General features: G+C 32.1%; 1 protein-coding gene across 1 annotated transcript in view; it reads right to left on the bottom strand.

Annotated features, from left to right (window-relative positions):
• Positions 1 to 366: 366 nt before the first annotated feature.
• The window catches only part of LOC122135772 (prostaglandin F2 receptor negative regulator-like), a 47,452-nt gene continuing 21,029 nt past the window's right edge, over positions 367 to 26,789 (bottom strand). Inside the window, exons 7-12 of the mRNA XM_042715991.1 lie at positions 20,018 to 20,140; positions 18,043 to 18,493; positions 14,879 to 15,268; positions 12,866 to 12,973; positions 4,905 to 5,210; positions 367 to 4,019 (exon numbers count right to left, since the gene is read on the bottom strand). Coding sequence (XP_042571925.1) covers positions 3,856 to 4,019; positions 4,905 to 5,210; positions 12,866 to 12,973; positions 14,879 to 15,268; positions 18,043 to 18,493; positions 20,018 to 20,140 — 1,542 coding nt within the window. The 3' untranslated portion in view covers positions 367 to 3,855. The remainder of the gene's footprint in view (positions 4,020 to 4,904; positions 5,211 to 12,865; positions 12,974 to 14,878; positions 15,269 to 18,042; positions 18,494 to 20,017; positions 20,141 to 26,789) is intronic.

Here is a 26,789-nt window from a genome sequence, read left to right as displayed (position 1 = left end):
TTTCTACAAAAAATATTGGGGTTTCAACATTGATGATAATCAGAAATGTTTCTTGAGCTGCAAATCAGCATATTAGAATGATTTCTGAAGATCATGTGACACTGAAGACTGGAGTAATGATGCTGAAAATTCAGCTTTCCATCACAGGAATAAATTACGTTTTAACAGATATTCAAATAGAAAACAGCTGTTTTAAATCGCAATAATATTTCACAATTTTACTGTTTTTCTGATCAAATAAATGCAGCCTTGGTGAGCAGAAGAGACTTATTTCAAAAAACCTAATATAGAGATGCATGAAACAAAAACAATTCAATATGTACATAGGCAAGATGAAGCAAATGATATTATAACATTTCAAATTTATTAATATTATTTATAATTGATTTATTTTTAAAAACAAAAGCACTGGACCATGACATCACATCCTGTTGCCCATATTCCTTCTAAAATATTTCTGTAATAATTTTGCATGCTTATTATCTAGTGTACCCACTCTTTAATCAGTTGAACAACATAACTCAATATTTCACTCAACAACCCAGTCAATAACACAATCTTACACCAATAATAATTCAGTACGCAAATTAAAAAAATAACAAAGATCAACTGCTATTCAGTTTGACATCAACACATTCATTTTCAATGGCGAACAAAGTCAAAAGAGCAATTTCAAACTTCAATCTTAATTATCTTAAAAAGTATAAATGTTACAAAACCCAAAAACAGAAGCACTCTCAAGACTGAAAAGATCTAGAAAATAAAGTATAAATGGTATGAATTAATGGCAGTTTAATACCGAGGAAAAAGAGGTTAAAATAAATACACACCAGAATGTTTGCTGAGCACAAACACTGTGAATATCCACTGTCTTCCATGTTGGAGATTCACTGGAGCTTTTTTATTTTTTTTTATTTTATTGTCCCAGCACTGTTAGCCCATAGCTTCAGGAGTGGAGACAAAGACCCTCAGATGCAGACAAAGCGGAAAAAGGTCAGCCGATGCCCTTGAGGCGTCACTGAAGAGGAAAGTGCTTGTTCTGGGGGTCTCTTGGCCCTAATGCACAGCATTGAGTTTCAGCTCTACTTGCTCCGTGATGCGGCAGTGGAGGTGCAGAACGGAGGGCCGAGCTGTTAGCGGAGCTTCAAGACCAGGCCCAAGGCACAGATTCAACCTAAGCAAACCCTGACCTCCGTGTGACCCATCTGTAGGAGTCAATGAGTCAATATTTCATCCGTTCGAGGGGCGGCCACACTAGACACTATAGCTTTCATTCATACTCGTGTGAGAATTGGCGTAGGACCTTCATCTTCCTCTCTCTACCAAAGTTCAAATTGGGTGGGTTTGAAAAATAGACATTAACCAATTAGGGACAACAATTCCACTGTTTCTCTTCTTGGCTGAACATTAAATGCTCATTTTCACATCAGTACATGCTTACAAGTATCTGAACTTGAACTCAAAGAGATAGTTAGCTTGACAAAAGTTGAAGGTCATTACAGGCAGACTAGGTTTGCTCTGGTGTTGCTAGGGTATTTTAGGTGGTTTCCATAGCATTCTGGGTGGTTATAATGTTCCTAGTGGTGCTAGGACATATCTAGGAAGTTGCTATGATGTTCTAAGTGATTGCTACATTGTAGCAAGTGGTTTCTGAGCCTTTGCTAGAATGCTCTTGGTGTTTGTTTGTGTTTTAGGTGGTTGCTAGGGCATTTCTATGCCGTTGCTAGGATGCTCTTGGTCTTTGCTACAGTAGATTGTTGTAGGTACAGTAATTGCTAGGGTATTTCCATATAGTTTCTATGGTGTTTAGGGTGGTTGCTATGATGTTCAAAGTGGTTTCTAGGCTGTTTCTAGACTGTTCTTGGTCTTTGCTATGGCCGTAGCATGGGTTTGAAAATTAGAGAGGTCTGTGTAGAGGTTAAGAATTGTGCTATAGCCTAATAACCCCTACAAATACAACTTATTACATACACTAAACACTTTAAAAGAGACAGGGATGTAGATGTTTGTGAAATATGTTTTCTGTTTTGGAAGGATGAACACTGTTAAATTATACCATGGTCTTTGCTACAGTAGATTGTTTTAGTTAGTTGCTATGGTGTGTCTGTGCAGTTGGTAACTTGCCACAGTGTTTTGGATGGTTACTAAGATGTTCAAAATGGTTTCTAGGCTGTTTCTATGATGCTCTTGGTGTTTGTTAGTATTTTAGGTAGTTGCCAAGGCGTTTCTATGCAGTTGCTAGGATGCTCTTGTGTCTTGGTCTTTGCTATAGTAGATTGTTGTAGGTAGTTACTAGGGCATTGCTATGTATTTGCTAGGATGCTCTTGGTGTATGTTTGTGTTTTAGGTAGTTGCTAGGGCATTTCTATGTAGTTGCTAGTATGCTCTTGGTCTTTGCTACAGTAGATTGTTGTAGGTAGTTGCTAGGGTGCATCTATGCAATTGCTTTGGTGTTCTAGGTGGTTGTTACAATGTTCAAAGTGATTTCTAGGCTGTTTTAGGGTGTTCTGGTCTTTGCTATAGTAGATTGTTGGTAGGTAGTTGCTATGGCGTTTCTATCCAGTTGTTAAGGTTGTTTTTACAATGTTTGAAGTTATTTTTAAGCTGTTGCTAAGATGCACATGTGTGCTATGGGGGGTTGCTAGTGTTTCTATTCAATTTTCATGGTACTTTGGTTGGTTGCTATGATGGTAAAAGTGTTTCCTAGAATGTGAAGTGAAGTGACATGTGGCCAAGTACAGTATGGTGACCCACACTTGAAATTTGTGCACACACACAGTAGTAAACACACACACACACCCCATGAACACACACCCAGAGCAGTGGGCAGCCTTATTTCTGGGGTGCCCGGGGAGCAGTTGGAGATTTGGTGCCTTGCTCAAGGGTCTCACCTCAGTCGTCAGACCTGAGACTCAAACATCGCAACCTTTGGGTTACAAGTCCGACTTCCTACCATTAGGGCACGACTGCCCCATTCTTTCTAGATAGTTGTAACTTTTGTAAAGTTATTGCTACAGAATTGTTGATCAATTCCTAGGATATTTCTAAACATTTGTTAAGGAGTTCTGGAAGGCTGTTTTGGGGTATTACTAGATTATTGCTTGCTAGCTAAAGAGATGTGTAAACCCAATACATGGGTTGTATTGTCATTGGAAACAGGAGAAGATGATATATTTTAATATTAGAAATGAATTATTTATTTAAAAAATACTACTTATTCAAAAAACTATTTTTTTTTCAAACATCATATATTCAAATCTAGTGTGACCGCCCATCGCATTACAGTCAACCAGTTGATAATGGTGACTAGTTAGCTTTTAGAGAGATGGGTTGGTCAGAGCTGGTAAACTCTGGATGGGTTGGAGAACAAAACTGAATGGTACATACATTACAACACAGAATCACAGATAAAACGCTATCTTTCACATTGTGACATGGGTTCAGCTCCTCCCGTGTCTTGCAAAAAGACAGTAGCACCAAACTCAGAAGAATCATGGTAGAAACGAGCGTCTTTAAACCCTGATCTGGAAGCAGACGATCTCTTTGGAGCTTGATGTAGAGTAATATAATCCTTCAATCTGTCAAATCCTGCTCGGATCTTGTCAGGTATCTCTTCTTGTTTCAATGACGAAACGTTCATAAATCCAACAAAACGTGCACCCAGCTGATATACGAATGTGGTTAGTGCAATTTTTGAGTATTTCGCCCTGGTCATTGAATCTGATTCAGCAGTTTTTTCCTCTGAGATTGTAGTTTTTCCTTCCAGGTGGTGCATAACATCACGGGACGCGTCCCAGCGTTCATCAGTTGTCACCACGCCGTCCAGTTCGGCAGGGGACAACTGTACTGTCTTTGTCAATCCATCTCCAGCTCCATGAGTTTGTTGCGAGAGCGTGGAGTAGGTGTGGTGGTTTTACAGCAGCAGTGAGCACAAACTAGTCCCAGGACGAGAGAAACGATGCCTACAGTCACCGAAGCACAGACGCCGTACAGCAAAGGCAGCTTCATTGAGTCCCACACTGAAAGGAAACAAAAATATACACACTTACACAAAAAGTTAGTGTATATCCACAAAAGAATGATTGGATAAAAAAATGATGGTATAAACTGCTTTTTTAAAGTTTTAACAGAATGCATATAAACAATTATATAAATGCCTAATAAATAAATAATTATGTAGATGCATAAAGGCATAAATAAACACATTAAGTAAATGCACAAATAATAAGTAATGCATTAATGTATATATATATAGAAAATGCATAAATAATACATGCATAAATAAATGCACATATAAATAAATGCATTAATAAAAATGTATATATAATGAAGCATAAATAAATAAGTAAATGCACAAATAAAGAAATGCATAATAAATAAATAATAATTTTGTACACGCAAAAGGCGCACAAAGTTATTAAAGCTAATTTCATAGCTTTGATAGACAGGACATTTTCTGTGAAAAATTACTTAATTTTCAGTCTCCTATCATATTCATAAGACTTGGAAAAAGTCACATGGATTGAAGTTATGACTTATGGTGTTTTTTGGTCTTGTTTAAGCTTGACAAATTCACTATGCATTACTGTTGTATGAAAAAGGGGAAAACAATTCTCCCATTTATCTTCTATGGAGGAAAGAACGTCATACAGGTTTTGAAAGATTTCCTGAAAGATGACAATGACACATTTTGCTAGACTATTTCAAGCAAATGCACAAGATTTCTTAATATTACACATGCATGCTCCAACACGCATTGATAAGTTTCGGATAAACGCAGTTTTGTCGTGGGAACGAGTATCAAATGCTGGCAGCCTCCCATTAACGTTTAAAAGCTTGTGAAACTTGCATGACTTGGTTTGAGGGTTACATTTAGCAATTCTGTGCACTTCTTTATTACTCACATGCAAACTTCACATTAAGGAAGACTCTCTGTGAGGAGACCTCCGGCGCTTTGCTCCAGACCCCACTGGCAGTCGAGCGGATCCAGGGTGTTGCGGTGCAGTAATAGTCACCCGCGTCGCTGTCCTGTGTGCTGTGGATGTTCATGGCAAATTTTCTGGGTCCCAGGCGCTCCAGGCTGCAGTCGCTGCTGTCGTTGCGAGGAGCCTTGTGCACAACACCCCAGCGGTCCATAATGGCTAGCAGTGACGGGCTGTTTGAACCCCTCAGACGACTCAGAAACCACTTCATCTCGTATGCTACATCATCTGATGGGGAAGAAATCACAGAAATTATGATTAATATGTACTGCAAATAAAAGCAATAAATCAAAAATAAATAAATGCATATATCTTGCATTTAATAAATAAAAAAAAAAAAAAAAATTAAAATGTGTAAATAAATGCATGAATAATGCATTTAATGAACTCTAATAAATGCATAGATAAATAAATGAGTAAACAAATGTGTAAATAAAGCAGAAATAAATACATATATAAATGCATGAATAAAAGCGTAAGTAAATGCATAAATAATGTATAAATATGTACATATGCATAAATGCATAAATAAATAAATGTTTAAAATAAAGGCTTAAACAAATGCATAAATAAACAAACGCATAAATAAAGGAAGCTTAACTTGCACTATTCTGTGTACAGGGAGTAGTGAACACTGCTTAGGGACCCTGTGACTTTAGTTATGCTTTTTCCCCTCTAAAATAATGCAATAACATTGTGTCATAAGAAGATATTAAGTTTCTCTACCTCCATATGGAGCATAGAAAGCACAGAAAAATGCCTCTAGATTAAAAAATATTACCAATGAGGACATATTTTTAGGACTGCAAATCTCCCCCCCAAAAAAAACAAACTTTCCTTTAACATGCATTTATTTAAGGATCCTCTACAACCTTTTTTTTTTCTAGCATAGCTTATTATTATGGAGGTCATGCCAAGATCCCATCAAATTGGAAATCTTTCAGCTCCATTTCTTGCAGAAGTCTTTTTCCCTCACTAACACACACTGGTTCAAAGAACTAAAGATCAATTAGAAGATGTGGCATGTCCTATAAAAATAACGCTTTCTGTCTCCCATCGCTGGAACAGCAATGGAATGCACATCTATGTGCAGAGAAAGAGTGAAAGAGACGAGTATAAAGCCACAATGGTCTCAAACTAGCAATTAGACTGACTATACGACGGCCCACTGCTGTCAAACCCACGCGCTGACTCAAAGACCTGAACACAACGGCCCTCTCCCCATTACACAGACAGAGACAATGAATGAGAAAATGAGAAAAACCAACCAAAACATTGCAGGACATTAGCCTTGATGAAATTGTTATTACACTTTCATAGTTCAAGAAATCATGACGCATGCTGTAAAATGCTGTAAACCCTAAAACCCCTGTAAAAATGATGATTTAAACTACAGCTTGATTTACAGCTAATATAACACACAAATTTTAATAGAAGAATTAATGCAAATGCATTATTAGATAAATGCACAAATGCATGAATAAACGCACAAATAAATAATAAATAATTAAAATTATGTTTAATTTTACATCGTTGCCATGACACATTGCCAAGAATGTTGTAAGTCCTAAAAACACTGTACAATTATGATTTAAAGAATTAATGAATTTAGAAGAATTAATGTAAATTCATTAATAGATCAATTCATTAATAAATGCATGAAGGCATAAATGCACAAATAAATGCGTAGATAAAAATATAAATAAATCATAAGTAAACACAATATATTTATAATATATGCACAAATAAATAAATGTACACATGCATGAATAAATTCATACATAAAATGCACAAATGCTTAAATAAATGCATAAACAAATAAATGGCCAAATTGAGAAATAAATGCATAAATGCACAAATGAAATGAATGAATGAGGGTACACATTCAGGTACAAATAAATGCACAAACAAATAAATAGATAAAATATAAATAATTAAAGAATTCCATGTTTGCTTCTTTTAATAACCAACTTCTCAGCTATTTCTCCTAACATATTCCTACGGAGAAATAATAAAAAACAGACATAACTTAGTCAATAATGGACAAAGTAAGAATGCAGAGCTTATAAAATGAATGTGAGCACACTGAGGAGATGTATGTGGCATTACTGGAGAATCATCAGAGAAGCAGGAGACTCTCCATTTAATCTCAGTGCTGTTGAGAAACAACAACTAGTTACTACAGATCTCACTGGTGATTTTTCAATCCGGTGGGGAAGACATAAAGAGAACAAAAGTGCACTGACCTGGAGTGCAATAGATTTGAGTCATATCCGATATCCTGCTAATTACAGTTATTCTGTGGAGTCGTCAGAGGATTGTGGGTAATGTGGTTAATTATAACCCCAGTGCTCATGTTTGACCAGAATGCTATTGTGCAAAAAGAAATCCTTGGACGCCAAATAGTCTCATTTATAGCGATGACCATTTTGCATGTTTGTGAAAATAATAAATCCGATAGTGTTTTTTGAGTGTGAACACTAGCCACAATGATGCTCGCATCTAATCAGTGGACGATAATTGTAATGGTAAAACGGTAATGGCAGCGCTTTATCTTCACGACGTATCGAGTCGTTTGAGATAGCGAGATGCTCTCAAGCAGAAATGCTAAGGCTCTATTATTCCTCCCACGATCTCCTCCATCCCGTGTCCATCCTGAGCTAATGTGTGTGGAGCTTGACTCACAGTAATGAGGAAGGGTCAGCAGCAGGAGGAGCAGGCCTCGTGAGATACGAGCTGACGGACGCGCACACATCTGGCCTGAGGGACTTATGAACAGCGCAAAGGCATTCGATTTAATGTGCTTAACCCGAATGATCTGCGCAAGGGTCACAGATTTTCGTAGATCCTTTAAACGCACATGTCAGTCCTCCGAATGTAAAGGCCTATTCAAACTCATTTCCGCTGTGACACAATTTTGAAGTCAACGTGAAATGTGCATTTTCATTATTACGTTTGTCTTTGTAATATTTATCAAATTAACTGTGACCACCTCAGGACGTGTTTTTGAGTCAAAACTCACTGACAAATAAGATTTTTTTTTAATTAAATAATATTAATAATAACTATATTAAATTTAGGAATATATAATAATGTATATATAAAATATATAAAAAATATGTCAAATATACAAATAAATGTATAACAGCAAATTATATATGTATGTGTGTAATAATATTAAATAATTACTGAATTTCAGAATTAATTTTTATTATAAATTATATAATTTTATAAATTAAATTATTTTTTTATATTATAATTTTATTATAAAAGATTATATTAGAATATTAAAACTAAATATATTATTGTAAAATATTTTAAAAATATATTAAATACAAATATAAAAAATGTAAGCAAATTGCATACATATTTACAGTTATTTATATAGCACTTTTTACAATGCAGATTGTGTCAAAGCGTCTTCACAGTATTAAAATTGGAAATAGTGTCAAAACAAACATGTTTGTATAAAAAATACAACATAAAATGTATACAATTAAAATGAATTACACAACAAAGATATATAAATAAATAAAAATTATATTTTTAAAAATATATAAATGTACAAGTTTTTAAAAATGTGTTTATAATTTTAAAATTACATTTTTATGCCAAATTGAAAACTGGTTTTGCATCTTAGATTTTCAGTGTGCTGTCAGACATTTAAACCATATATCATGAAGATGTCTGGAGGAAGAACTAAAGGCACATCAAGGTGATACAGATGCAGAAGCTTGACTCGAACCTGCTCTTTTCTGGGACAACAGACATGCAGAGCCTTACATAGAAAACAAAAGATGGTTATGAAGCCCCGCAGCCGAGGGGAAGTACTTGCTGTTCATCCCCTGAGATTACAGTGTTACTGATGTGCCACGACTTTGGCCTTAGGAGGAAATAAAGCAGCGGAGAATGAGATCTATTAGAGGAATGATAGATTACAACGAGTTAAAGTATTCTCACAGATAAAACAACACGGCAGGATCTGTCTCCAGGAAAAGTTGCTCGTATTACAGCTGACACAATCTGATCTAATACTGCAATACACACAAACTCACAACTAAACACATACAGAGTTACAAACGCGCATAGAAAAGAAAACTCACAAGAGATCTCATTCAGTCCTTATGAGTGCTGTTATTGTCAACTAATTAAAAAAATGTTAATTGAAATAAAGCTGAAATAAAATAAAATACAAATATTAAATGAAAAAATTACATTTACAAGATTAAAAATTTTAAGATGAAATGTCAGAATTGAAAGTGAAAGTGAGAAGTTTTGGAAAATGTGAGATAATTGCTTGAAAAATGTCAGAATTGGGGAAACCAAGTCTGAATTATGAGATATAATTTTAGAATTGTGAGAAAAAGTCAGAATTGTGAGATTATATTTGAGTGTTTATTCTATGCAGAAATAAGCTTTTGTTCTGGTACTGGTTTATGCACAAAGAATGCATGTGATATTAATCAAAACTAGGTAAGCTGCATATATTTTGAAAGGATCTTATGAAGCAACCTAAACTAAGACTCATAAATAAGAGGTTATGCAGAAGTATAAACACACCTGAGGCGAATTTCTGAAATAAATGGCTTGTGTTTGTGCATGTTACCTTGTGCGGTTCTCAAACCGTTTTAATCAGACAACAAAAATCACATAACTATATATATATGTATTGCATATCTGCATACGATACAATAACTGTTTGAACTGTGTCTACATTATAAATGATAACACATGACGTCTTGATCTTGAGACAGCGTGACATGTTGCTGCATGCTGAAAAACACACACAGCGTGACCCAGTTTCACATGACATCAGTTTATGAAGTCTTTTCCCAACATTAAACATTCATTTCCACGTTTGTGCTGCAATAAAGGCAAGCGCAGACACGTCTGAGCCACATTCCACTGACATCCTCCTAAAGACTCGCCTATTGCCTCATTCTGACCAACATTTAACCTCCAACAGGTTACAAATATTCCCAGAGAAAAGCGTCATCATAAAGGTGAAATCTGGATTTTTTTTTGGGTGTTGAAATACTTTCTCATACTTCAGTTCAATGAAAGTCACTGTAGGTTAACTTGCTCATTTGACTTCCTTCCTTTCCTTTGACTTATTTTTATATTTTGTTTTTATATATATATAAAAAAAAAAAACTTAAAAAAAAAAAAGCTTAAAAAGTGTATATATATATATATATATATATATATATAATATATATATATATATATATATATATATATATATATATATATATATATATATATATATATATATATTTGAGTAAAAGACTGAGTAAAAGATAATGTGCAACCATCATAACTACAAACATGACAATGAGTTTTTTTTCTGCTTTTTTTTTTTTGCAAAAATGAAGTACAGTACTTTTTCTTTCCTTCTTTTTTTTTAAAGGGCCATTTGCAAAAGCAACTTTTCAAACCAGCCCTATTTGATATTCAGTTGCATTTGTAATGCAATAAAGACTTCATATTACAGTATGTCGTAAAATGAAAGCTTATTGTGCTTTTGAAATGGTTTGATTTTTGGATATCACCATCCTATCATTTCAGTTTTGGCTAATATAATGTATATTATATAATGAAATAATATATATGAATTATATATAATACAATATAATTATCATATTAAATTATATATAATACGATATAATAATATTAATTTAGTTATATATACATATATATATATATATATATAAACTAATTATAACTAAACTAATTATAGTTTACTAAACTTAAAAAAACTTAAACTAAAATACAAATTATTTTCATTGTTTGAAACTAGTTGTCAAGGCAACATTAATAATTTTTGTAAATTTTGTTTAACTTAAAATAAACTAAAACTGAAATTAAAATGAATAAAAACCTTTATCAATATAAGAAATAAAAAACTGCTAAAATGTCGCAATAAAAATACTAAAATTTTAATAAATTAAAATGAACCAGAAAATATAAAAACTAATTCAAAATATTAATATAAACTATAAAAGTGTTTTAGTGATACATTGCAATACATAGACTACTTATTTATCAAAACAGTTAAAGATCATGTTGAAAAATTAACGCATTGTTCATTATAAAATCACACCAACATATTATGGTTATAAAACGTTCTGACTGTGACATGAAACAAAAAGTGATCGCGAATCTCTCATTTTCTCTTTTCTCACAGCACACATGAGCCAAAAAGTCTGAATTAAGATACATATAATATACTGTATGATGAAGAGGACCAAAGCTCTAATTGTTCTGAGAATATCACTTAAGCAAATTTACTCCGTGTGAACATTAAATGAACTTTCATCGTATAAACACACCTAAAGGAAGTAAAACAAGGAAATGGATGATATAAATCAACAAGTGTACTGATGACTCAATGAAGCCATAAATGCCTGATCTTTAGGAACTGTGAACAATAAACTGGACTGAAGGTGTGCTCACACACACACACACACACACACACACACACACACACACACACACACACACACACACACACACACACACACACACACTCAGAGCAAAGCAGCTGTTAGCTGATCTGTTATTATTGCACAAGTCTCATCTGGGTCTCGCTGTGAACCTGTTGATTTTGGCTGCTGTGGTGTGGAACATCTCAGGAACAGGGTTTGCATAATTTCTTTCTCAGCTGTCGCAGAGAAATGAGCGTCGTCTGATATGAACAAAGTAAGGCTGATAACAGCAGTCAGCGATAAAATAATATAACCTAGTTATTCATGACCTGAGTTTAGTAAAATAACTCATTTGGCATGAGATGTACTGTTTTGAACTCAAAGTACTATTGTGATCTCTTGACAAAGTGATGTTTTTCTTTAATGCTTCATTCGGATTTGTTTTAGCATCAATATATTTGATGGAAGTGACGAGTTTGTCACTTATGATGAGTTTGTTTCTTCATCAGGTTTGGAGAAATGTAGCATTGCATCAGTGTCTCAGCAATGGATGCTCTTCAGTGAATGGGTGCCGTCAGAATGAGAGTCCAAACAGCTGATAAAAACATCACAATAATCCACCAGTAATCCAGTCCATCAATTAACGTCTTGAGAAGACAAAAGCTGAAACAAATCCATCATTAAGACTTTTTTAACATCAAAGTGTTGCTTCCAACTAAAATATGAGTCCGTAATCTATAATAACGCTTCCTCCAGTGAAAAAGTCCATCTCCTGTTGTCTATCACATCAAAATCCACCCACATATTTGTTTTGAACAGTTTTCATTTATAAACAGTGCTTGATCTGTGCAGATTTCTCTCCTGATTCAGACGAAGCGGCTTTTTCACTGGAGGAAGAATTGTTATGGATTATGGACTCATATTATAGCTGGAAGCAACACTTTTATGTAACAAATGTCTTAATGATGGATTTGTTTCTCACAATCACACAGCTTTTCACTTCTCAAGACATTAATTGAAGGACTGGAGTGCTGTGGATCACTTGTGGATTATTGTGATGTTTTTATCAGCTGTTTGGACTCTCATTCTGACGGCACCCATTCACTGCAGAGCACCCATTGCTGAGACACTGATGCAATGCTACATTTCTCCAAATTTGATTAAGATACAAACTCATCTATATCTTGGATGGCCTGAGGGTGAGCACATTTTTAGCAAACTTAAACTTTTTTCAGTGAAGCAAAATTGCATCTTGAATTTTTTATTTTTTTGTTCATGTTTTAAACATGAATCTAACAAGATTTACTTTATGTTTAAAGACACAAACTATAACATTTAAAATGTTTCAACTGTTAATTCATTTACACCAGCAGTGTAAAGTTATTCCTTATTAGCATTCATCTGTGTTGTTTATGTCATTTGTGTGTTGATGAGAAAGAAACGCGTGTAACTCGCCTGTAGTCGGAGACGTGCCGCTAACACTGACGTCACACTCCATCTTCACAGTTTCCCAGGGGAAAACACTCGTTGTGTCTGAACTGATGGACACATCAAACGTGGGACCTTAAGAAATTATAAAACAGGACAAAAATAACATAATTTAAGTCTTATAAGATAGACATATTAAAGCATACTGCATTGAGCATTATGTGAATCATTTACACTACTGTTCAAAAGTTCTATAAGATTTGTTACATGTTTTGGAAGAAGTCTCTTCTGCTCATCAAGGCTGCATTTATGTGATCAAAAATACAGTAAAAAATGTGAAATATTATTACAATTTAATATAACCCCTTTCTATGTGAATATATGTTAAACTGCAATTTATTCCTGTGATCAAATCTTGAATTTTTATCATCATTACGCCAGTCTTCAGTGTCACATGATCTTCAGAAATCATTCTAATATGCTGATTTGCTGCTCAAGAAACATTTCTAATTATTGAAACAGTTGAAAGCTGAATATTTTTGTGGAAACTATGATACATTTTCTTTTTTTCAGGATTGACAGATGAATAGAATGTTCAAAAGAACAGCGTTTATTTGAAATAGAAATCTTTGGTAGCATTATAAAAGTGATCAGTTTAATGCTTATTTGCTTCCTTCAAGCAGTGTAGTTTATTAGTCTAATTATAGATGTATGGTTACAGTGGAAATGAACAGAATTTGACTGATGTTTGATCATAGATGTGCATATGCCGGCTTCAAATGTGGCTCATCCAATTAGATTTCAAAACTGAAAATCATCATTACACACCAAGCACACATACATCATGTGCCATAATGAATCATAGAGCATAAAGATGAATGATGTCTTATTTATCAGAAATCACACATTTGCAGTAGGCACAGTCCCTGTGATCGAGCATATGTCTCATTATCACTTTGTGGTTTCCTACAGTATATATCAGAGTCTTAAGTTCAGCTTGTTGATTGATTCATAAGCGTTACATTCATCCTTCTGTGAAGTTTCCTACAAACATCCAGCTGTGAGAGACAAACTTCAGATACTGCTCACAAGCCAGTGACATCACTACAATTGATACATACTTGCAATATCTGAATTTTTAAGATCTATCTGTTGATCTAATGTTATTAATGAGATTTCAAATGAATACTTTTGTTTCATTTTTCTGTTTAAAATACAATTGGCATTCATTTAAAAGCTCTTTAGCCTCACAACATAGTCAGGGCTTTGTAATGCCAACTACCTCACAATAATATTTACTTCATTTTTGTCCTTTTGATTTCAGGGTAAATATAAATATAAAAAATATTTTTACTAATAACAGTAGTCATAATAATAATAATAATAATAATAATAATAATAAAAATTTTAATTTGTAAAAGCACTTTTCTCAAGCCCAAAGTACTATAAGCCAAACATCCGTAAAAAAAAAAAAAGAAAAAAAAGAAAAAAATTGAATAAAATAAAATACAATATAAAATATAAAAATAAAGAAAAGAAAACAATAAAATAAAATAAAAGTAACACATTAATAAAAAAAATAAAAAAAACCCCACCTTAACTGATTTTTTATTTTCGTCACAAAATGTGAACTACATTATTGCCCTGCTCTCGATTTTCTGTAAATAATAACAACAATAATAAAAATAATAATAATAACAGTATTATTGTTATTGGTTTTATAATTTTATTATTAACAATAATTCTTCTTCTAATAATAATAACAACAACAACAATAATAATGGGATTATTATTAGTAATATTTTATTATTAATAATATTAATTTTAATAAGTTTATTTGTAAATGCACTTTTCTCAAACCCAAAGTGCTACAAGCAAAATTAGCATGAAATATTAACACCAAATACAATAAAATAACAAACACAGGTTATATAAGCAACAACAATTCTAATCAAAAACTATTTCTTAAAGAAGCATTCTTAATGGTAGAAAAGGAAATGTTTTTGTGAAATTCATCCAAATATATCTTGCATTCTGTACCTTTGTGTATGAAATTGATCTGAACCTTATTGGATACTCCTTTGGCCATCTCATGCCAGTCTTCCCCGGGCTGCTTCGTCCAGGCCTTCATCTCACACCAGTAAAAGCCACGATCGGTCACTTGCACTGCCGGGATCCGGAACTGGAACTCCCTCTTCCCGGTCTTCGCCAGAATCAGGTCCCGGTCTTCCTCCAGCTGCAGAACCATCTCGCGGTCCAGAGAGGCCAGTTTGCGGCTGGGCGACCCGACGGCCTTCTCGGACAAGACGAGGATGGAGAAGGCGGTTTCCGGCGGGACGTTCTGGACGTGAGCCTGGCAGCTCATCTCAAACGTGGAGCCAGCAGCCGAAGCTTCACGGAGACGCCGGGCCGCGACACTGAGAACAGGACCTGAGTGAGACACATGAGGAGAACAAAACTTTAATGAATGTACATGAGGTTTCTCTCCTCAAACTATGCTCATATTTGCTTATATCTGCTCTGCAATTTAAAGTCAGAGATCTCAATCAGGGTTATCATTCTTAACTTAAAATTAAATTATTAAAAACATCTTGTTGACTAAATTAAATTAAATTAAATTAAATTAATTTAAATTAAAAAATATTATATTACATTATATTATATTATATATTTTAAATACTTATAGTGCTATTATATATGTGTTTATTTAAGATTTAAATTGGCTTTTATTTTTTATATTTTAAGTTTTCATTGTAAACATTATTTTTAATAATTTTAAATTTTTATCATAATGTCTAAATGGCTTTATAATTAATAATAAATTCAGTTTTATAATAAATAACACAATTTTATTTTTTAGTACAGCAAGTAAATTCAAAATCAAACAAAAACTAAAACTGAAATAAATAAAATTAAACAAGCAGCAATATTTATAAATAACAAAAACTAATAAAAATACTACAAGCACATACCTTAATTACAAAGGAATAAATTAATAATAAAAATAATTATTATTATCATTTAACATAATAAATGTTAATATTTTTATTTCTTTTATATGATTTTTATTTGTATTATTTAATATTAATATAAAGTTCATATTAAAATATAAAAATATTAATTAAAATGTAGTATTATGTGACACTGATATTAATGCGATCTCAGCCGCTATCATCAATATATTGCTGCAAGCAATATAAACAATAAATAACAAAACAAAAAAAAAATAAAATAACCAAACAAACAAACAAAAAAAAAAAATAAAAAAAATAAAACAAAAAAAAAAAAATCTCAGTTTAAGATTAAGTGATGATGATTACATTATTATTATTATTATTATTATTATTATTATACAAACAAAAGTTAAATAAAAAAAATGCAAAAACAACAACAACAACAACAACAATAAATGCTTCAGGCATTTACCCAGACTTTTGTCTCTGTGTTTATTTCTCCTAATTTATTTTCAGCAACAATTTTAAGATAAATTTAAAACTTAAATAAAACATAGCTGAGAACTCTGAGCTCTGAAGGATCGACATCCAAATATCATGCAGAAATACAGTCATGATGCAACACTGCATTTGCTTTTTATGCAGCCACAGAGAGCCACGTCTTCTCGCTCAAAGTTATTGGTCTTGAATTGCATAAGACAATGGATTGGCAAGTCTCTTGGAATATAAAAAAGTCTCCCAATATAACGGCCACAATATTAGATAATGGCAAAATTATGCCAAATGTTCAGCTGTCATTATAGCTGCAATTGCAGCTGTGTAACTTGATGCAGCAACAGCTCTGAACACAAGTGTTCAGCATGTCAGAATAAACTGCACCCTGTGGAGAAATGCTTCAGTCCAAAACACATCAGAATATAATACAAACTGCATAATTTATACTTCATGAAACAGAGGATGTCCCCATTACAGAGACGGCGCTGGTTGAGGTCAACCGGTTCAAATACTTCCATGCATATGGTTATTTCGTTCAGGTAATTATAGAAATGATGCAGGAAAATCAATGAGCTGAGATGTCATGTGTCAGACCAGAATAGAAGCATGAACATTTGAGCTGCAGTACTCACAGGTGTCTTAAACAAACTAGACGACTTGATTTTTCACACACAGTGCAAATGCAGTTTGCTAGTCTTGCTGAAACTTGTTGCATGGTCTTGTAATTTTCTTCTTTGGGGGAACAAACCCTCTAAGATTACATAGTCATCCAAATGCATACTTACACTACCTCATAATACGACTGGTTTAACTTTTGAACTTTTGATTGTGGAAAAATGGTTGATATAGTAATATTAATATTGTTATTATTAATAATAATACATTTGTGTGTAAAATAACTTTTCACAAAGCCAAAATGCTACAAACAATATATATATATATATATATATATATATAGATATATATATATAGATTATATATATATATATATATATAATATATATATATATAGATATATATATATACATACATACAAACACAAAATAAAATAAAATAATAATTTTTTCAAAAATAATTATTTTTTATTATTATTAAAATAAAATTAATAATAAAAATATAAATAAAACTAAATAAAAATTACTTGGCCATCAAAATACTTTAACTTTCTCACAACATGATTTCACTTTTGTCATTTTGATTTTGAATAAAAAATAACAACAATAATATGATTCTTATATTATTAATAGCATTATTATTATTATTACTACTACTACTATTATCATCATCATTAATGTTGTTGTTCTTCTTCATGTCATTGTTGTTGTTAACACCACCAACAACAACAACAACAATAATAATACTGTACCTTTTGAATAATAATAAAAAAAAAAAAAAAAAATAATAATAATAAAATAAAATATTTCCAAGTGCATACTATACGTACTGTACCTCATGATATTATTTGATTCACTTTTGTGCTTTGGATTTTGGAATAAAACATAGTCTATATATGATATGATATGATATGATATGATATGATATGATATGATATTTGCAAAATAACCAAAATAAGCAAAATATATATTTTATACTGACAAACAATGTAATTCAATGATACACCAAACACAATAAAATAATAAACGGAGCAATTCCAAGAGAGTCCTCACCCTGCGGTGCTTGGGCCCTAAAAATATTAAATTAACAATAAACTAACCCTAAAAAATGACAAAACCATCCAAATGGATGCACACTTACGCTTGTTAGCAAAGCTGACTTTCAGCGCTGGGGTCACATGCTCGGCAGCCTTTTTCCAGTTCCCATGTCGAGACGGTACCCATGCGGTTACAGCACACGTGTATTCACCGACGTCGGCGTCTGTCGTGCGAAGGAGGCGGAGCTTGAACACGGAAGGTTCTGTTCGGATCACTGTAATAAGCCCCGCCTCCACACGGCTCTTGTACGTCTTGCCTGCCACGAGGTTCCCGTTCTCATCCAGTGAGGCGATGGTGTGAGTAGATACCGGGACGTCACCGGGCTGAACGTCTCTGTACAGCCACGACACTCCCAGCCGCCCGCTATGAAGGTTCGACACATTTGTGACTTTGCATTCCAGCTCCGTCATGTCACCGGAGAACTTTGCGTTCACAGATGAGCTCAGAAGAACAGTGTATTCTGGATCTGAGAGAGAAAGAAAAAATAAGTTAAACTAAATTTTTGTGTTGCACATCTATTTCAGATAGTTAAATAAATAAATAAGGATATAACCTAAATTTTGGGATTTGTAAGGAATGTTGTGCATTTTAGGATATTATTTCTAGTTTTTCTCAGAAAAAGTATTTAACTGGAGGTGTGTGTCCACATTGTGTTCTTATTTTAGTCATTTTCATGATTAGAAATTAACATTCAAGCCCATTTTTTGACACAAAAAACACTAAGAAGACCCTGTCAAAAGAAAACGTATAAAAATCTAAAAAGCTAAATAAAATCAAAACACAACAAAACATTACCACATTAACAAAAAATGACAAAAAAGGCAAAATTAAGCAAAACAAAACAAAGAAACTAATAACATCAACAACATCAAAACACACTCAACTAGACAAAACAAAACTAAATAAAAAAAACTAAAAACAAAAAAGCTAAAAAGCTTAACAAACAAAAACAAAACATACTAAACAAAACAAAAAAACCTTAGCAAAAATAACAAACAAAAAGCTAAAAAATTTAAAAAAGGTCATAAACAAACTAAGCTAAAAAGCCCTAATTAATCACACAAAACAAATAAGCTAAAAAGCCCTAATTAATCACACAAAACAAATAAGCTAAAAAGCAAAACAAACAAAATACATAAAAATCACAATAAATAAATAAATAAAAATAACAAAAAACAATAACAAAATCACACAACAAAATGATAAAAAATAAAATAAAGCAAAAAATAAAAAGCCCTAATATATCACACAAAGCAAAAAAAGCTAAAAAGTGAAAACAAAAAAACACAAAAAGCTGAAAAAAACACAAAACAAAACTAAAAAGCCCTGACAAACCATAACTCAAACCAAATAAAAACAAAAACACACAAATAAATCAAAAACCCTTAAAAAGCACACAAAACAAAACTAAAACCCTTAACATAACAAATCTCACAAAACAAAAAGCAAAATAAAGCAAAACAATGAACAAAACTAAGAGTCCCCAACCTACCAAACAAAAGCTAAAATGCAAAAAACAAACAAACAAAAAAACTAAACTAAACAAATACAAAAAAATCAAAACAAATAAAAACAAAACACAAAAGAAAACAAAAAGCCCTAACAAAACAAATCACACAAAACCAAATGCTAAAGCATAAAACAAATACACAAAGCAAAACAAAAATCCCTAGAAAATCTATCAAAACAAAAAGCTAAAGCATAAAATAAACAATAACTAAACTAAAAAGCCCTAACAAAACAAATCACAAAAAAGGCTAAAAAGCAAAACAAACAAAACAAAACTATAACCGTAACAAAACAAATCACACAAAATGAAAGGAAAACTAAAGAAGCCAAAGTGTCTCAGTCCATGTTTGTTGAACAAAAGAAAGCTGGATAACTTAAATTTTTCGCTACCAAAAACAGGCCTACATTTTAAAAGTCTTAGACATGTGAGACAGTATAAGTGTTCCTCCCAGTCCTCCAAACATGGGCTCATGTGCACAATCACACACTCATTAAAGGTGTGCGCTGACCCAGTCTCCAGGCTCTTGGCTCACCAGTGTCAAGTGTTTCTGGGCTTCGCGCCCGGTGGGCAGTGAACGACTCCCTGCATCGCTTCCTATACAGCTGGGACCTTCATGCATGGGTGAGCAGTACTAGAGACACACAAAGACTTACAGTGTGCCAAAGAAAACGCCATTCTTTCACATACACAGCCTCCAAATACTCACAAAACTCAAAGAGCTCAGAAAAACACATGAGAGAGGAGCAGGAAAAATGAAGATCATCCAGACTCTCACTCACAAACACAACTGACTTGAGCCTCACATGTGGTGGTGGGTTTTGCGTTAAGCTTTTGGACGTCACGCCGACTGACTCATTGGGACCATCTGCACTGTGTGGCTCTCATCCGCATCACTTCCTGTTCGATAAGCCCCTCCCACTTATAGTGGAGTAATACACAGACATTCTTCATATGCATCAAGAGTTTATTCACTTGACATCTTGTTGACTCTGATAAAGCCTCATCTTATGTTGAAATTTGGATACAAAGTATTCTAAAATGTTTTAAAATGGGTTTTATCCTTGATACATGAAATCGTTCACCTAAAAATGAAAATTCTGTTATCATTTACTCACCCTCATGTTTGTTCCAGACCTGAATGAGTTTCTTTCTCTTGTTGAACACAAAAGAAGATATTTTAGAGAATGTTGGTAGCCGAGTGGTTGACGGTTGCCACTGACTTCCATAGAATGAAGAAGAAAAAAAAATACAATGGAAGTCAATGGCTGCCGTCAATTTTCTGTGTTCAGAAAAACAAAAAAACACAAATATCTTTGTAAAAAATAAAAAATAATCTAAAATATACAATTTTTGAACAATTTTAGGTTAACTAAACCATTAAAATTTCAATTTTTGGGTGAACTGTGCCTTTAAAAGGGCAAATAGTACAGTTGGACATTAAACTTAAATGACCCTTTAAAACTGTCTTAAGGCCCGTTCACACCAAGAACGATAACTATAAAGATAACGATATTAGCGTCCACACCAGCGAACGATATCTTCTGTTTATTCTAAGCGCACGATCGTCTGCCGCTTTAAATTCTCGAGCGCGTTACAGCAGGATGGATTCTGATTGGCTGTCAATTTTTTATTGTTCATCAGCTGGAAAAAAATAGTTTTGAAAGATATTCCAACGCTATCGTTTTTTTTTCTTTGTCTTTATCGTTATAGTTGTGGTGTGGACGCTGTTCTTAATACTGAAAATGAGTTTTTAGAACTATATCTTTATCGTTATCTTTATAGTTATCGTCCTTGGTGTGAAACGGGCCTTTAGTGCTGGTTACCAGTGTAAGGTAAGTTTTGGTGATGGAAACACCAAAACACATACTCAAAAATAAACAAATTTGCCCTCTAGAGAGGCATTTCATGAGAAAGTTTAAGTTCATTTTTAAGATCTTTAACTTCTAATTGCAGACTTGTTTGTTTGGCAAATTTGAGCACAGTTTAGAGGACATTAATGAGGTCTATTTTAAAATAAATGGGGTCTTTTTTTCCTGAAAAATAGATAGATTAAGCAAAAATCTCCTTATGATTGCTGCTTAAGAGAAACAACTGAGACATTAATTGTTAAGTCAACAATAACCCATTTAACCTGATTGTAGGAGGAAAAACTGGCATTGTCAGTCTAAAAGTAGTCATGGACATCAGTACATTTTTTAAAAAGAAGGTTCAAACCAACGTTGTCATTATTTAACAAAAAACAAACAAACAAACAAAAAAATCGGTAATTGAGATTACCGAAATAAATTAAAATAAAGGCTGAAATAAACTAAAATGAAAATATTAGATAAAAAAACTTAAAATAGAATTTTTGCATTAGCAACTAACTGAAATAAATAGCTTAAAATTGAAGTACTAAAATTACAAAAACTGAAATAAAAATAACTATAAAAAATTTAAAAGCTAAAAATTTTAATATAAAAAATAAAATATAAAAAATAAAAGCCAATTTAAAACATAAATAAACACTTATATATAATAGCACTACAAATAATTAAAATATATAATATAATATAATATAATATAATATAATATAATATATAATTATATAATATAATATAATATAATATAATATAAATATAATATAATATAATATAATATAATATAATATAATATAGGTTAAAACTGGTTTAATATTTCTTCTCTTTTTTTTTCAAGAGGGGCGACTACTTTTCCCAGTTAGCTAATTAATTTTATAAGTTAGTAACTTAGTTTGTTCCTCCTGCAGAAGACCTTCATGATACTAAGCACAGTTTGGTCATGTGACTTTTTGGGATGGAGTGAGGAGAAGCAGGCGGTTAGTAGCCAGAGAGAGTTCTAGTTAAAGAAAGATAAATAGAGACAGGATGAGAGCAGGTCGACAGTGTGTTTCTTCACCCAGACAAACAGAGCCGATGAGATGAATGTCCCACAGGAGCTCTAAAGGCGGTCTCTATGGACGGGAACCAAGTGTCCTGGGAACGGAATAAGGGCCCGAGAGAGTGACTGTCAATCAGCTTAAACAAGAGCCTCTCCACTCCACATGATCAGACTTTATCTCTTTGTGCTCTATCTTCTTCTGTCTGTTCCGTTCTCTCACGCTTTTTTTAGTTTGCAGCACAGCTGTGCAGAGAATAAGCTGCGGTGCTGGTATGTTATCAGATTGGTCCTCGTCTATTTGGTTTATTTGTTAATTAAATACAGAGAGGCTGATGCAGCGAAACATGAGTTTAGATTACAGGTCACCTGATCCACATCAGCACTAAAAAATATAAACAATAACAAACATGATGGACAACAGAAAACAACCCATAAAATAATAATAAAAGAATAGAATGGAATATTACTTAATACAGTAAATTAGAACATAAATATAAATCTGTACAGACTAGAATAATCAGGATAAAACAGAACTGACTAAAATAACTTAAACAATTAATATATATATATACACACACACACACATCAGTAAGAACAAAAATCTGAATGAAAGTTCAGAAATCAGAACGAAATACCAAATAATTTAATAAAAATATCCCATATAATTGTATAATAATAATAATAATAATAATAATAATAATAATAATAATAATAATAATACATATTTCTTAATTATATTTATAATTAGAGTAATAAAATAATAATTATTAAAAAGAGAATAAAATAATTAAATAGAATAATTCATCAAAATACAAATTTAGAAATCAGAATAAAATAGATGTTAATTTAATAAATTAAAAGATTCCATAATAAAAAAAATATTCTATTATTAAATCGGAATAGAATAAATTAGCAATACTTTAAGTAGAATAATAATGTTATAAAATACAAAAGAACAATTAATCAGATACAAATACATTACAAATTAGAATAAAATAGGAAATCGTTTAATAAAGTAAAAATATTTAATACAATTTTTTTAATTACTAATCAAGTAATTAATTTTACGAATCAGAATAAAATATAACTAAAAAACACTAACATCAGAATAATTTTGCACAAACTATATTAATTAATCAAATAGAACAATTAATCAAAATATAAATTTAGACAAGAATATGAAAATAAATAATTTAGAAATAATAATATTATTATATATATATATATTATTTATATAAAAATATAAAATAAAAAAATGTAAAAAATTAAACAAATATTATACTTATAAATTATAAAATAAAAGGAAAAACTAAAAACAAGTAAAATGTAAATAATAATAATAATTTAATCCAAGAGACTTATGATATGCTGTATGTACACAACGATACAACAAACAGGCCAAACATGACACTAGAGACTATACAGAATTAACATGGCTTTTGGTTGCTGGGCTCACCGGGTCTCAAAATCATTAACGCTAATGAGTTTGAGCAGCACAAATCATCCATCAGTGCATGACAAGATGAAAAACAGCTACTGAAATCTTCAGCTGTTTCCCTAACAATTGAGCCGGCGTTGCTTCATACGATCTGGGAGCATATGGCATGGGTTCAGGCGGTACAGTATGTCAGCGTGGTGTTAGTGCACTTCACTGCTTTGATTGAGCGCTGCACAGACGACAGCAAACACGCCGTTCTTCAAAACCGGCTGATAACGGCGCAAACTACAACATGCAAAGAGTGTAAGACTATCTAGGCTACAGCGCTTATCAGAAAACCAATATACATCAACATCAACACCTCAAGACCCCGCACTCTCATCACACAGAACAAAAAAGAACAAAAAAAATAAACAAAAAACAAACACACACCAAATACACCAACCTGGATCACTGTTCACATGTGCATTAAAGAGCTCAGAGATGAGACTAAATCAAAAAAGCAAACACAAAAAAACAAAAAAAACACAACCAAGACAACCAAATAATTCAGACAATATTTTCATTATTACAAATATAACAAATGTGAAAAGCTGAGGAGCGGATATCTCAGCATTGTCTGAGGTGTAAATTGTCTTAATTGGTTTAGCAGTTTCTAAAGAAATTCGTGCTTTCATTCATCAAGGACGCTTTAAGTTGATCAAAAGTGACAGTAAAGACATTTATAATGTTACAAAAGATTCCTATTTCAAATACATGATGATATTTTGAACATCAAAGAATCCTGAAAAAAAAAATAGCATTACAGTTTCCACAAAAATATTGGGCAGCACAATGTTTTCAACATTGATAATAATCAGAAATGTTTCTTGAGCAGCAAATCAGCATATTAGAATGATTTCTGAAGAATCATGTGACACTGAAGCTTGGAGTAATGATGCTGAAAATACAGCTGCACATCACAGAAATAAATTACAGTTTAACAGATATTCACCAAGAGAGAGTTATTTTAAATTGTAATAATATCTCAGAATTTTACTAATATTACTGTATTTTTAAATCAAATAAATGCAGCCTTGGTGAGTAAGTTTTATGTCAGTATCAATTGATATACTTTTATAGTCTTTAATAATTGTTAATTTTGAAATTAGATGTTTTTGTATTTTTATTATTTTGTTTTTTTAGTTTAATTTGTTACATTTTTTGTGTTTTTTTAAATGTTAAAAAATGTATGTTATTTTAAAAAATATGTCTATAGTTTTATGATAAATTTTATTTATTAGCTGTATTTTATTTAGTTTATTTATTTAGTTTTTTAGCACTTGAAGTTCAACTAAAAAAATGAATAAATATTGGATTGGCAATTATTTGAAAATGAAAAGTAAAAAAAATAAAAATAATTATATTTAAAAATAACTTAAACATAATGTTTATTTTATTTCAAGTAACAAAAATGCTTCCTAACTATAATAAGCATGTGGTGAGTATAAGAGATTTCTGTATAAAAACACATTACATAACTTTTATACAGTTAGTGTATATGTGATGCTCCCAGTTGAGGAAAAACGATCAATCAGCGTAATCCCTGCTGCCTACTTTCTGAACAGATCTGGTTCAGGAGCATCTCAATGCATCCAAAGCGAAGGAAGTGAGAAAACAGAGGAGGGAAAAACAATACTTTTAGGCGGTCCCACATAAAAACACCGTTCCTTCAAGTTCAGACATTAGCAGTTGCACAGGTCAGGTGTTTTCTGGCAGAAGAAACCTGTTTCCTGAAAGCGCGTTAAGTGACGTGACTGTAGAGCGCAGTGGGGTGGAGCTGGGGGGATACTGAAAACAATGAACACATTCAATTAACGCAGGTTAAAAGAGGTGGTGTAAAGTGTGAGTGATGTGGGCCTTTGTAGTGGGTGTTGATTTACCAAACAGATCAACGTCTTCGATTGGCTCACAGTTTTACAAATAAACCTCCACCAACTCATCCTCAAAAAATAATATTAAAAAGTCAGCCAAACAAAAACAATACTGCAAACAAACTCTCATACATTTTAACTTGTGAAAACCTGCTGTTGTGCTCTAGAGAGACTCTATAGGATCCGGATAGTAGTTCCAGATGTATATATAAAAAAGACGTTTATTGTCACATCTGGTCTTGAAAACACGACCCAGGCCACTTCAGGAAGTCACAGATAATATGTGATGTTTTCTGAGTCTTTTTTATGGTTCAGAAAGTTGTTGGTCTACAGTGCTGGTGGGAATTTCCTGCAATTAAAAACCTAAACCCCATCCCAAACACTGCTTTTTTCCTTAATTAAAAAAGAAAAAGAACAAAATGTCAATCTTTCCTATTTCGTGGCACTAAAGGAAAATGCTTGGACAGTAAGGAAATAAACAATATTTGATCTGTGCACTTCTTCATTCTGTTACATTTACATTTAATTGTTTAGCATATGCTTTTATCCAAAGGAGGGCAACAGAAATTAGTTTGTCAGAAAACAGCATGACACTAGATTACATCGGAAATCTGGCATCAAGCAGTGTTATTTTAAATGTATTTTTATTTATTTAAATTCATTTTTTTAATTGTTAATATTTTTATTATTTTTAAATTATTATAGTATTACTAATATTTTGAATGAGCTTTTATTTTTATTTTTCATTTCAGTTTTAATTAAAATTTTAGTTTATTTTGCTGTGTTTTTTTCAATGTTTTTTTATAGACTTGATTCATTTTTAAAACTTTTTCCATTTTTTTAGCAATGCAAAATTTCTCATTTTCATTTATGCTTTTTTTAAGTTTTGTAATTTTTTTTATGTGCTTTTGCCATTTTTACTGGTATTTTTTTTAAGTTTCTATTTATCTTAATTTTAATTTCATTTTTAGTAATTATTGCAACTTAATATATTTCAGTCAGTGCAAAGGCAATATTTCTTGAGTTTCCAT

The sequence above is a fragment of the Cyprinus carpio genome, chromosome B1 (genome assembly GCF_018340385.1).
Source record: "Cyprinus carpio isolate SPL01 chromosome B1, ASM1834038v1, whole genome shotgun sequence".
In the NCBI taxonomy this organism is placed as follows: domain Eukaryota; kingdom Metazoa; phylum Chordata; class Actinopteri; order Cypriniformes; family Cyprinidae; genus Cyprinus; species Cyprinus carpio.
This window is presented reverse-complemented; position numbering and strand designations above follow the sequence as displayed.